Source organism: Chaetura pelagica, unplaced genomic scaffold (genome assembly GCF_000747805.2).
Source record: "Chaetura pelagica isolate M959 unplaced genomic scaffold, ChaPel_1.0 scaffold135, whole genome shotgun sequence".
NCBI classification, from domain to species: Eukaryota; Metazoa; Chordata; class Aves; order Apodiformes; family Apodidae; genus Chaetura; species Chaetura pelagica.
In genome coordinates this window covers 4,886,692-4,900,937 of record NW_009953649.1, presented here as the reverse complement: position 1 = coordinate 4,900,937, position 14,246 = coordinate 4,886,692, and the positions used below count along the sequence as shown (strand labels likewise).

At 38.9% G+C, this 14,246-nt stretch overlaps 1 protein-coding gene across 1 annotated transcript in view; it reads right to left on the bottom strand.

Annotated features, from left to right (window-relative positions):
• Positions 1 to 2,720: 2,720 nt before the first annotated feature.
• The window catches only part of IGF2R (insulin-like growth factor 2 receptor), a 46,284-nt gene continuing 34,758 nt past the window's right edge, over positions 2,721 to 14,246 (bottom strand). The window contains exons 36-48 of the mRNA XM_010000020.1: positions 13,847 to 13,996; positions 12,610 to 12,771; positions 11,871 to 12,078; positions 11,335 to 11,481; positions 10,635 to 10,869; positions 9,514 to 9,650; positions 8,397 to 8,511; positions 7,326 to 7,472; positions 6,498 to 6,682; positions 5,817 to 6,003; positions 4,586 to 4,750; positions 3,922 to 3,991; positions 2,721 to 3,488 (exon numbers count right to left, since the gene is read on the bottom strand). Of these exons, the coding sequence (XP_009998322.1) occupies positions 3,087 to 3,488; positions 3,922 to 3,991; positions 4,586 to 4,750; positions 5,817 to 6,003; positions 6,498 to 6,682; positions 7,326 to 7,472; positions 8,397 to 8,511; positions 9,514 to 9,650; positions 10,635 to 10,869; positions 11,335 to 11,481; positions 11,871 to 12,078; positions 12,610 to 12,771; positions 13,847 to 13,996 (2,310 nt within the window). The 3' untranslated portion in view covers positions 2,721 to 3,086. The remainder of the gene's footprint in view (positions 3,489 to 3,921; positions 3,992 to 4,585; positions 4,751 to 5,816; positions 6,004 to 6,497; positions 6,683 to 7,325; positions 7,473 to 8,396; positions 8,512 to 9,513; positions 9,651 to 10,634; positions 10,870 to 11,334; positions 11,482 to 11,870; positions 12,079 to 12,609; positions 12,772 to 13,846; positions 13,997 to 14,246) is intronic.

Sequence of the window (14,246 nt, the reverse complement as noted above, 5' to 3'; positions counted from 1 at the left end):
TATGGATAAGACATGGGCTACTCCAACACATGTGCTACTTCTGCTGAAAACAGGTGCTTCCATCAAAAAGAAAAACAAAAGGTAAAACTTTAAAGATGGAAAAAGTGAAAAAGGGTTTGGAAAATTGCCTGTAGTTTAGGCAACCAGGAAAAAAAAAAAAGAGCTCCTTTCAATACCCTCCAAAAAATAAACCAGCTTATATAGCAATTCTAGCCAGGGGACAAAGAGAACCAGTTCTTCATATTGTGTCACTTCCTATCAGCCATCCAAGCAACAGCAGCTTATCAGCTGTGACTACTGCTTTGTGGGCCAGCATCCTCAGATTATTCCCTACATCACACCCACGTGCCCCCTCCTCTCCTACCTTCTTTCCTCAGGCAGGAATGGCTGAAGTGAGGTAACAAGCACTCCTCTCCTGCAGCCACTCACAGCTGTGTCACCCTGAGCTCAGCACAGCACCACCCCACACCAGACTTTTGCCTCCGTGGCTGCAGAGGCTCCACATGGGGCTGGGGAGGGGGACAGGGACACAAGAGCACAGGGGCTTCGACACTCACAGCCTTCCCCCACAGCCTTCTCAGCAGGGTGCATGCAGTCAGCTGAGGCAGAAGAAACTGAAATGAAAGCCTGCCTAGGAAGTGGGTGATTAGGCTGTATCCTAAAAACACACCCCAAAAAAATCACATCACTTCTTTCCTAGTGGTTTTGTTTATCCAGTTAGTAATGTTGTGCATTAAGTTCCATCTGAACTAAAAAGATTAGATCCAGACTCAACCTTTATTACTGATTTCCCACCACCCTCTCTGCAGTCCAGTCAGGGGCTGGGCAGCACTGTGCCATGCAGGTGGGTATCTTAGAGGCTCACACTGCTGCTGTTGACTGGCATGGTTTCAGCTCCTGACCAAGCCATTTGTACATACTTGTCTGGTTCCCACTGTTTCTCCTAACACTACACTTCCTCTGGGTAGATAGGGTAATCTACTGGAAAAGAGTGGTGAATCAAGTAATACATTCCGCTTTGAACAAAAAGATTCAGTCAGCCTGCCTACAAATGCCTATAAAAACTGGGCAATAATTCCCAGACTAGGTGCAGAAGTTTCTCAGCAGTGTCAGCTGCACATTAGAAACACATCGTTGATATTGCTCAGATAAGCACCCCTCAGCAGAGCAGCTCTGTTCTTCCTAAGACTCGTTATGCAGAGTCACAATGAAAAGACTGTGAGGTGTTATGCCTTGATACCTGGGAATTAATTTCATGCAGTGGTTCATGGATCAAACAACTCCAAGATGTCAGCCTTCAAGACTTGGGGAACAGAAGCAGCATTCTTCAACATCCATTGTCAGAACTGTTGCAATTGTAATGGACAGTACTAAAAATACACTGTCAAGCCTTTTTCCCCAAAATTAACCTAATGCTAAATGCAAAGATTGCTGCTTTTGTTTTAAGCACAACAAGACTCAGCTTTAGTCAAACTGATTTACAGCTCCACTGGTAACAATACAAGAAAAATAAACCCCCAATAAAAGATAAAAGAAGGTACAAACCACTGAGGCTTACTTATATATCCTGATCTTTGACACCAAACATCAGTTCTCGTTTTGAGTGATGAGATTAAGATTTTAGCTATCACTGCAAAAAGTGTATCACCAGGCTGATGAGCAGCATTATAGACTAGAGTAAGAAAGATTCCAGACTTGAGATGTGGGATTTGGAATACCCACTTTGTATCTTTTATTGAAACTGCTGAATACTTTATATTACACTATTTTGATTCAAAATGGAGTTTTTTATAAAAAGAAACCATTGTTGAAACTAAGCCAGCCAAAAGAAACAACAAAAAGTTTCCCAGAATTCTTACCAATGCATGTACTTGTACCATGCTTTGAAACCCTATCATTGCTCGTAAGACTTCTAGGAGAAATTCGACTTGTGTTCATTGCCAGCAACATTTCAAATCTATGACCATGGCCAGGGCTGTAGCATAAGAGCTAGAACTTAGGCTATCAGAAAACCCTGGCTCAATTTCTTTTTTTCTTCTAATTAATAGCAGAGAGAGGTCTTGTGCCAACGAGAGCTTGTCTAGTCGTTGGTAATGTCAAACTGGGCAGTTCAGACTGTATTGTAGGAATTCTGACTCTGTGTTCTTGGAATACTCTGATTCTCTGTGCAGTCGCCTAGTCCAGCCATAATCTAAGAAAAACAAAGTAAGTCTTTGGATGCTTGTCAGCTGTTTAGGCAAATACTGATTAAGTCAGTCATATGACCAGTACCAAAAAAATATCATGCAAAGAACAGCAACCATTTCAGGCTAAAGCTATACAGTTGTACCTTTCAGTCAATACCTTTGAACCAATGATCTGTTTAAATTAGAATGGATATTTAAATTTACACGATAAATTAGACCACTCCCAAAATTTACATCAAATCATCCCAACACATAAAAGTTGTATTTTTCCTTGTCTTACAATGGTGAACCCATAGAATAATACCCTGCCGGCAGGAAGAACATGTTGCTGTTAAGCAAACCTGAGTAGTGAGGATCAATAAATACAAGGAGTTAAAATGCTAGTAGTCAGATAAATTGAGTCTCAGGAGCCAGGGGCTTCCTTGAACCTTAATCCTTTCCTTTCAAATGTTTCTCTTTTTTAAGCAAGCACTTAACATCTAAAAAAGCACTTAACCTGAAAAAAAAAAAAGTTTCCTGGCGAGAGTCAAGTGCTAGTAGTCAGATAAATTGAGTCTCAGGAGCCAGGGGCTTCCTTGAACCTTAATCCTTTCCTTTCAAATGTTTCTCTTTTTTAAGCAAGCACTTAACATCTAAAAAAGCACTTAACCTGAAAAAAAAAAAAAGTTTCCTGGCTAGAGAGAGTCAAGATAACTCAGCCTGGATGTTAGAAATCCAGGCATTACTGAACAGATCATTGTAAACAACCAAGAAATCTGTCTTCTTCCCTTTTCAATGGTTTCTTGTTAAAGGCAAAATTCAGAAAAATCTTTCAGGCTGAAGTCCTCATATTTGGTTGGAAATGTTGTCCCATTATATATAATCTCTCTATATATATTTGATTAGGCACAGGAGGGGTTATTAAACATTCAACAAGTCCTCATCACTATCATCATGAAACGACACTGTATTTGTAGAGTTCTGTGCCTGCTGCTGGCCTGGTTTGGCTTTTGCTTTCCTTTCATTTCCCCCATTCAGCAAATAAGCTTTGTCATCACTTCCAAGACTAGGTAACTTCTTTTGTGGGTGTTTGCTCTTGTCTAGTCCTCTTCCTGTCTGAATTTTTACATCTGGAATGGTTAACACCTCATCCTCACTGTCCAGATCATCCACGTGGAGAGAGGAAAAGGCTTCAGAAGTAACAGACTTGGTAGTAATATGACCATTCTCCTGCCCTCCTTTTGCTGTTCTTTGATTTGGTGCTGCAAGTTCCTCCATAAGCCACTCTGTTTCATTCTCATTAGCTTCCTCTTCACTGTTTATCTGCAAGAAAAAAAACGTAATTGCAAGAGTTAACTGTGTATACCACTCTAGACTCTGCCATACACCGATCTCCCTGGTTGTCAAACACCATATGACACAGGCCTCAGGTGTAACTTAGTCATAAGATAGTAATACTGAAATAGAAATAGCATGTTGTTACTATTGTTTTGCACTATGCCTGAAACAGACTTTTCTCTTTCTGTACGTTTGTGTTACTTGGCTACTTATGGACTGCTCTTCATTTCCACAACTTTATCTTCCTTTCCCATTTAACAACATAAATGTAGACATGTGGCCTTCTTGAAGCCACACACCATGGTTTCCACACAGTGAAGTCATTAAGAATTAGGGGGGTTTCTTTATTTATCAACAAATGCTTTATATTAAGGAAACTTTACAAGAAACAAAACCTTCAATTTTACCATTGTATTACCTTTGTGTATTTGTAGGAAACACCAGATGTTCTTCTGCAGCAGTTTGTAATCTTGCTTATTACAATTTCCCTAAAGAAGGAGAAGAACACTGCATTAAAGCGACTGTATCCCCCTTATTAGCCCTCACTTGTCCTCACTGGATTTTTACCATCAACATAAAGCATTTCACCAAGCAAGCTGTGAGCTATTGAATAGTGGCACTTAACCTTGAATCAAAAAAATTCCACCTGTGGTGATGTACATCTTTCCCCCTTACCACAGCCTGAGGGTGACTGTTGTGTAATACCTCTGGCTTTTATGTCTAAGGGAAAAAAAACCAAACTTGTCTGGGCAGCAGAGATCAGCAGAACTTGCACGTGTTTGTTCCAGCTTGACATCACAAAAAGAGAGGGATACCAAATACTAACAATATTGTGACATTGGTTTACCCTCCTTAATTAGCAGTTGTCACAAGAGAGACTAGCCCAATTCAACTGTTTACTCCAGCCCTCTTTACATGGACCTTCAGACATCACTGGGGAATTTGAAAAACACCAGCAGCTTGACAGCAGATGCCGCCAACTTAAAAAGAGAACTTAAATCTCTACAGTTCACTACTTCCCTTTCACTGGGGAAAACAAGCCCTATCAAATAAACTTTTAAAGCCTCCTAATAATTTCTTACCTCCTTTCTTTTTTGTAGAACAGCAAGATTATTAGGCATGCAGTGAGAACAACCAGGAGGACGCTCAGCACAGCACCAACAGCCTGACTTCTCCTTGAAAGGCCTTTATGTACTTGGGCCTCCTGATCAGTCTGGTGCCCATTACTTCCTGGATCACTGGTTGAGCTAACAAATTGGGAAGACACATAAGCAAGACCAGTTGCACCAAACTAGATTAGAAACAGCAGATTCAAAGAAATTAAACACGCCACACCATCCTGTCAGTTATTAAAAAAATAAATCAGGGGACTTGAACTCTATGTACAAATCACTGGAAAAGTTAAAAGGTATTTACTGTGCCTAAATCTTTGTATGCTTTCCAACAGTGCAAAAACCTGATGACAGTCAAAACTGAAGTGCACGATCAGGTACTCTAGAGACTACATAGCAGCAGCTGCCCACACAAAGCTGCTGTTTTAGCACCAAACCTGTACCTGAATAAGTAGCAAAAGCTATAGCAACTATTCACCTTCCAGCTGACTATTGCACTAACACAAATCTCAATAACTAATTGCCTGTTTAACCAGAATAAACAGTCCCTGTGTTTTCAAGCTAGCAGCCAGGAAATGACCAGTCCTAGAAGCAGTTACTCCATTCCTCACAGTGAGGTTGCCTACATGTCAATAATGCTGGTAAGCACCTAGACCATCACTCTGCTTTTAACAGTCACCTCAGTACTCCTTTTTGGACCTGTTGATAAGCTGATCATAGTGAACTGCAGAAATACCTCACTGCTCTCCTAAGACTAGTAATTATTTTAATTGCAGCCTAAAGGAGACAGATAGAGGGGAAGGCCAGTTTTTGTTGTGGCTTTAAATTTTTTTGGAGTAAGGCAAGGAGCACAAAAAAAACCTTACCCAAATACTGGTTGCTCCTTTTGATAACATGGAATATCATGTTCTGTTAGCTACAGTAGGCTTTATTTAGTGATAACAATATTAATTCCACCATGCCTCTCCATTTCCCATGCAAACAAAGCAGCTTTATGTACCTATCTTGCAAGAACTTGGCAAGCTTTTACTTAGTGGTCACGTGCCAGACATTACGTACATGAACACCAATTTCATCTACCCATGAGTCTGCTGCTTTTTTCCCCTTTTCCTTTTTTCACAATCACTGAAACAAATACTAAAAACTCCATAGCTGAGAAGTGCTGACAAGAGCTGCTTTCAGGGAACAGCTAACTACTTACCTTAATGGACACACAGCAGATGTGTACCAGCTAAATAAATACTGGCAATCTGCTGTCTCATGAAGGAATTCAGGGATGCCTTCCTTTACTTGTTCATCACAGTGGAAGAAAATGGTTGAAGACACAAACTTTGATTTATCTTTACCACATCTGGAGTCAGATGAAAAGATCACATCCAAGTCATCATCTACAATGAGAAAAAAACCTTATTGTTTACTACTTCCTTGACAACACTATTAGCACTAGACCCTGGAAAGTTATGCATTTCTTCTGCAGTAACTGCTTGCTTACACTTTGTGGTATTTGCAGGTGAGCTTATACTTTTACATAGCTGATCACGTACAGTTGCTATAGAACAGTGGGGCTAAGCTCTTCAGAAGAAGCTGAGAAAGGAGATGCATTGCTTATGCAGAACAAACACAGAGGGAAACAGGAGATCAAGTATTCTGTCTTGTATTGTTTCTACCAGTCTTTCAATTAAGTGTAAAGACCAAACCCTATTTAGGCCATATTTGCAACTGAGTTTACACAGTAACAAAAAACAACCTATATTCTGCTAGACAGATTCTGGATACCTTCACAGAAATGGATTAGCACAGATGCTGTCAAACAAGAACCATTTTCTGATGAAGCAATTTACACAGAGTATCAAACAATTCTGGCTAGTGAGCAGGTACTTACCCTCAACATAATATTTAGCTTTTTTGGCAGAACCAATCCTCCGAAAACGACTTTCATTAATTTTAACCTGGCAGATATTTGCTCCAGAGCATTCTGGGTTACTTGAGTTTCTCATACCCGAAAGTTGAATTTTATATATATATTTATCACCATTTGTCCGTATGTCACCAGAAGCCGTATATAACCTGGGAAAACAAACAATAGAGTCAGAGAATCAGAGTTTATTCTTCCCATAACACTAGTACAGGCAGATCTCTTCCCATAATACCAATGTTGAAATTAAATATCGTATTCTACGAGAGATTCTGGACCAGCTATGTGCAATGCGTAGTACAGTCAGTGTAAATGCTGGTCTTCCCTCCCCTGAGTCAAGTCAAGCTTGACCATTCCTCCAGAGATGTCCTTCCTCACTTCTAAGACTTCTGACACATGGGTTCCTACTTCCATATCAATCATCTGAACAGGAAAAAAGGTGCTATGTAAAAAGACAAGGAGTACTCTAAGGAGAAAAAAACAAGTTCTCTGGCACTGAACTAATGCCCATACACTATGGAAGCAAGCAATAACCTACAATAACAGATCTAAAATCAAGGTGAGCATGTGCAGGCTTTAGACTAGTTCTGAGTACACCCAGACACATTCAGAGCTATAAAACCAGCTGGGAGCTGCACTAGCAAGCAGGCTTTTAAGTCAGACATTGGTACAAAGTGAATTCAGTGCTATTTCCACTTCTCTTTTCTTCCAGCACAGTTTGACAGGACTAGAGTGTCTTTTTTGGTGGTTGTTGGAGTTTTGTTGTTTTGCATTGGGTTTGTTTTTTTTACTTACTTGTTATAAACATCCCCTAAAGAGAAGTTTTTCCCAGTTGCAGGATTAATAACGGTTCCATTCACCACCTCCACCTCCTGCTGCTTCACAGCACAAGCTGCACGTGTGTCCCAAGTGATGTAGTAAGCACAATTTTCTTCATCAATCCTGCCAAGTAACAGACAACTCACGATTCCAGGAAACAGTAACAAGTGCATAGTATCTTGAGAAAGGGAAGACAGCTGCTAACCCATATGTGTGAATGCCCTGCCTAAGCGTTATGCCATGAGTAAGCTGAAACATTCCAATAGCAATCAAAAAACAAGATACTTGAAGAGTTGCACTTCACTTTTCTGCAGTTCCAAGACCTAAGAAAACCTGGCTGCAGCTGAACTTTCTACTTCAAAAGTTCCAGAAGTCATGGAGTGTACCAGAGGGTTTTATAAAAATATTTTAGCTAAAAAACATGTCAGGCTGCTCTTGGCAGCTTTAAAGTGATGCATATTATTTAACCGGGACAAGGAGTATAAGCTAGTCAGATTTTGCTGCTTAGTTTTTTGACTCATACAAAACATCTTGCTCAGTATCCCAATCCTACAACTACACAGTTAACCAAAACAAGAGTGAGCAAAAAGCCATCAAGCTTTCTTAATATTTGTGATGGTGCACATATACCTCACTTTGGACAGCTTCAAGTTAAATAATTTGTATTGAGGCAACAAACAATGTTTTATAAGCTCATTTATCTACAGTAACTGTTCTCTACTAAATAGATTTTGAGCAAAGTTAAGCTCAATACAATTAATACAGTTGACATAGAAAATACAATTGACATAGAAAAGAACAACATCCCAGCTAAGTAGAATCCTTAATTTTTTACCCAGAAATTTTAGGATAAATACAGAATACAATCGGTCATGGAAGTAAACAGGTGCAGAAACTCTGCAAGATCCCTATCTCACAAGTACAGACTAAGGATTATTTTAGGGACCACCCAACATAGAGAGTCACTGTCCTGAAACTTACAGCTTCCCAGAGGAGTACAAAAGAATAAACCATGAGGATTCAGTGGTATGCTCATTTGCTACTCACCTCTGCAGCACCGGCATGCCAACTGTTTTTGCACATTTCAGTTCTATAATTGTTGTTACTTTCTTGTTTTTCCTACATTCCTGCCCACTGGAGTAACTAATATACAGTGTATCACCTAAAACAGAAAAATGGTGACACGCAAGATTTTTGTAAGCAATTGTCAGAAATTCCCTTTGCTCATTCTCTAGACTTCATTACATGAGATTATCTTCCAGGATTATTTTTTTTTTCCCATTGCATAGATCCTATCTCAATTACAACTTTCAATAACTTGAGGCCTTCACACTGATGATAAGTCATAAATCATTCCTCAAACACCTTTGTATTTACTTTGTACTGTGTGTTCAGGACACCAGTGTGGCCATAACGAACGTTTACATTTAAGAAGTCATATTTTAAACCCAAGAACAAACAAATATATTAATTTATAAATGAACTATTGCAATAAACACAGGCAATGCATCCCATTGTCTTTATAGCTGGATAGAAAATTTCCATCAATTTCACAAAATCAGCAGCAATTTAGAAAACATACGTTAAACTGAAAACTTGAGTAAGGATGAGATTTTTTTTAAAAAAAGTTCATGTTCTTAAAAGTGAAACCAATTAGTCATCTTTCATAGGCTTCTTCAACTGAAGAAGTTAATGGACATAGAACAAGTCTTTCAAAAAGGGATGAACAAAAATAATTCCTTGTCCCACAATTATAGAATCATAGACTGATTGAGGTTGGAAGGGACCTCTGGAGGTCACCAGGAGCCATCTGTCTGGTGGTTCTGGGCAGCTTCTGAATACCTCCACAGTAGAAGATTCCACAACCTCTTTGGGCAACCTATGCCACTGCATGCTTACTCTCAATGTAAAGAAATGTTTCTTGATGTTCAGATGGACAATTCACTACTGACAGCTTTAATGACATGCTGTTTGTTTGCTCCAATGTTTTCTCATGGCTTAAACATCACTTTTAAGTTTGAGCAGTAACATTTACTGATTTTGTTTTTAAACAGAAGATTCAGCGGTAAAGATACTTCAAATTAAAGGCTTCACCATAACTTAAACACCACTACAAGAAGGTTTTAAGTTTTAACCATCTCTAAAGGAACAAAGGTAGAACTACCTGTCACATTCAGCTTCTGTGTATGAACAAGTCCAAGAACTTGAACATCTCCATTGTGGCTTTTCCTGCAAATACTGGCTCTTTCGGGGCAGCCTGTGGGTCCCTCATGTACCCTCTGACAGAGATTCACATAGTACCTATAAAGAACATGGTAGACAAACCTCTTTTAAAATTAAGTTAGGCTAAACTGAAAAAGTGAGAAATAAATTTAGAATCCTCATGGGAAGCTAGCCTGGTTGAAAGAAATTAAATACTGTAATTAGCTGACAGAATAAAGTATGTACTAGGGTTTAGTAGATTACATCTAATGATCATTTTCTACTAAAGTACTGTGCAAAAAAATGTTATCATTTACAATTAGTTCACTAGTTAATTTTGACCTAGGTCAAAACTAGAAATTGGAACAGAGTCAAAAAACACCCAAAAGTTTTTTTCAGCTATAAAGGTTATAGCACTACCTTCAACTCAGCATCTCTTCAGAGCTCTGTAAGTTGAGTTTTTTTAGAACAGAGGAACTAGTAGCAAGGCAGTGAATGAAATCGTTTTATTACCCCACAATTTACTAAAAGTTCAGAATTGGATGCTCTCATCCTTGCCAGCTCATTTCTATTTGCTAACTGGAAGGAGGAAGCTGGAGAGGTTGATTGCTTCCTGTCATTCATACTTCCTCTATGTTGATACTTAAGAGGAATGGGGGGAAAAAGCCCTAAAAGTTTAGGCAAAAAGTTACAGGCTTGAGTCAAAAGACAGCAACTAAGTCATTAAGATTTTTGTTCAACATGATTAAGAATCAAAACAATTGCACTTAGACTACAAAAATTACTTTGATAAGACAGCAGTTTAAATAGCCTTTAAAAAGCTTTTAGCTTAGACTTCTCTTTTTAGGAGTTACCAAAAGAGGGAAGGGATGAGGATGAAGACAGTAATTATTCATCTGTTTCAGATAAAATGGGTTCCTTTCTGATTTTTGTCTACATGCAGTGTTAAGCACTGACAGCTTTAAGACACTGTCAGCAATTTAAAGGGACTCTGAACAGGGACCAAAACAAAAGTACTATGCCACAATACAACTTCATCTGTATTAAGTAGCAAGCTGTTCCCTGAAGTTGCTTATTACTCACGAGCTCCCATTGTGGAAAAAGATCCATGATCCTGTCAGGGAAGAGAGCATTCTCAAGTCATAAGTTCTGTGTTTTTGGACAAACTTGCACTCCATCTTCTTGGGAGGACAAACAACCTGAGTCTTCCATTCAAATGTCACAGCACAGCCAAGTGTCTCACTCAAAAAGTATGGTCTCCCAACACCAGCATTTTCATCACAAGTGAAGATAATAGTAGATTCCTTTCTTGCAGTTGCTATAAGGGGGAAGGCCAGGGGGAAAAAAAGGGAAAAAATTCTTTGCTGGAGTCTTTCAGGCATGTATGGATTTTAGATTAGAAGCTTTGTGGTATCAACAAAGATTTTAATAAGGTATTGTTTCTGCTGGCAAAGAGGAACATATGCTTTACCTACAAATTTTATTTGCTGGGCTAGCTTTCATGCTTTTTAGAAGGTAGTGTTTCTTCCAAAACAGATGATGTCCGACAAAGCAGAGTCATGATTTATTACTTGGAATACTCATGATCTAAGTATGAACTTTTTATTTCAGAAGTATTTTGCTCATTCAAGTAAAGTTAGGTTTGTCCCACAGATTCCTTGCCTTGCCCACTCCTAACCTTTACTTACACTGTATTGCACCAGAGGTCTTTTGCCCAGTCTGATAATGGCTGACGCCCTGTGTTAGCTCAGATCCTTGCACATGAAGTTTATGAAGTTCTTACCGTGACCACAAAATCCCCACTTTCCATCTCCCTGGTAGTCTTCAGTCGTAGCACACCAGAGCTTATTCTTTCCTTCTGTAATACATTTCTCATAGGTCTTCCCATTATACTTGAAGGGGAACACACAAAGCTCTCCCTTTTCAGTCACTGAGAAGGAAAGGTACAACCTCTTAATAACACGCAGCAGAATAGCAGGCATATCTGTATTCAGGACCATATCCACTTCAATACTGAAGAAAAGTCATAGACAGACAACAGAAATACTGAAATATTGAGTCTAAACACAGTTAGCAAACTAGGATGTAGTAAGTATATGCTTTGCTACAATCACCCCTACAGAAAAGCTGCACTCTCTTTACAAGGAGATACATGTTGATGTTGCAGATTAGTATGTCACACAGTTTAAAAAAACTATGCTTTTATTAACATATGCAAAATGAGTGTTGCTTCCTTCCTATTACAACAAAACATGATGTTTTAAAGGTTAAAAAAGCTGACAAGTTTTTACATAAAGATTGGGTCTGCATTAATCTCACCTGTAGGGCAACGGTCACCTCCCGTGTACTGCAAGATGACTGTTTCATCCTGGTGGTTATAGTCCATTTTCATTTCCTTCACATTTCCAAAAGATGATGCACCACTTTCAGATGTCAGACACACTGCCCCATCTTTGCATGTTCCCTGGGGCAAGTCTGCTGCCCTACTGCATACACCAACATGGTAACTCTTGGATCCAGAAAACACCTGTGTGGACACCCGGAAGCATCACAAACAAGGCTACCTCAGTGCCTACAAATACTTACAAAGAACCATCTCAGTGCTTTATAAACCAAATTTTACACGGTACTTGCATAATGCGGGAGGAAAATAAAATAACTAATTTTGCAAGTCTGGCCTTCCTTATATGGCAAAACTGTTGAATAAAGTACATCCACACGACCAAGAATGCAGTCTGTTCAGCAGATTTGGTTTCACATTCAGGATTTTGTCACATGTGAAGATTTCTCCTTACTTTCTCCATATGTATATCCATTAATTTCCCTCTCAAAAACATAAAAAATCTAATATTATTCCCTCATATATTATTCCCTCTGCCAGAGGTCAAATAAATAGCAACACTGACCACAGCTGCAGCACATGCTTCAGTCTCCTCTCACAGCCCATGATGCTTACAAGAAACCCCTGGTTCAGTTTTTAAATGTTGATAGCACTGGGCAATTTAAGAGAGGAGAAAAAATTAATAATAAAAAAACCCACATTACCAGAAGGCATTACCTCAAACGATCTTCCAGAAAGGCTGGTCAAGTTGAAAGTATAGTGTAGCTGTTCATCAGTCACAGAGCAGCCTAAAGTTTTTACTTTATCAGGACACACAAGTGGAGTTTCCCATTCAAAAACAAAACTGCAGTCAAGTTTCTGTATCATCTTTGGCTTGCCCTGTTGCCAAAGAACACAGGTTAAGATACGTCAGGTTTTATTTTTGGAGAGTCGGTTGTTCTTTCTGCATTCTTCCCTCCCCTACAACTGTTATTCTCAGTTACTACCAAGGCTAGACTATAAGAATTGCAGGACAAACACCATGTCTTATGACCAGTACTAAATAAGCTAGAAGTATATTCTACATAACTCCAGAAAACAATCAAAGCGGTAATTGAAGTACACAACCTTTCTTATTAGAGTAAAAACACTGATGCTCAGCTTAGTTGCAAGCAGTAACAGAAGTGTGAGAGCTGTGTTTCTTCATGGTAGAGAACACTAAGAAAGTTCACTGAATTAAGGTTCAGGAAGCATACTGTTTCCTTTGTCATATTTTAAATAAAAATACGAGTATGGCTTGTGTAATATTCAGAGCTGCCTGGAGTTTCAGCTCCATGCCCCATGTTGACAGAAAACAGCTCCACTAAGTACCTTAAAAAAGCTCTGGTTTGTCAAACAACGTACTTCAGTGTTTCTCTACAGTTTGTTAAAGCATTCAAAAAAATCCAGTAGCATTAGATTCACACGATCACACAACTTCAGCTTAGTGTTCAGGTGTTGACAAAATTAAAAAGTACGTACGCGCACATTTTTAAAACTGTGTATGACTATGGCAAGTGTTACAACACAGAGGAAACATTTCACAGCAAGAGCTTTACAAACAGTTACACTGGTTCTCTGTGCTAGCCTGAGGTACAAGACTTGGACCTAGACAATGTGCAATACAGCATTAATTTTAATGGCAGTAGCAAGTTTTGCTACTTGACTTCAGTGGAATCTGATCCTTGAAACCATCAGAACCTGCCAGTCTCAAGCCTAAAGTTCATGTACTGTGAAATTCTGCCTGGTTAAGAGTACAAATACTAAGTTGTTAAGAATACAAATACTAAGAATATTTATTGTTGAAATAAGTCCATCCTTACATGCTAGAAACAAGTCCTTGGTTTACTTTTAAGCACAAGCTACAAAGCTACACTAGTTACTACCCACTTTCCATTGCACCCCAGTATCAACACAAGTTTAATAGATGTCTTACCAGACTAGTTCCTTGGCTGCAGTGAAATACAATAAGAGAAGTATAGTTCAATTTGCTGTTTATCTGACAGGGAGTAGTGCTGTTGTAAGTGATGTAAACTTCATTTACTGCTTCATTTAACTTGGGAGGTTCAGTAACACGACCAATATCCTACACAAGCAAAAATATGTATTATAAGACATATAGGACACACCTAGATTTCACATCAGCCCAAAGATTCAGATCAATTCAGAATCATCTGTTTGGTTTACATGGGAACACAACTATCGCACTTTTGAAAACTGCATTTTGTACTCAGAATAGTTGTTTTAATTCAATCCTAACAGAACACAAGCTGAGAAACTCACAACAGTTTGATTGAGCTTGACAAAACCCAGGGAGGCTCTGTATCTTACAGGTA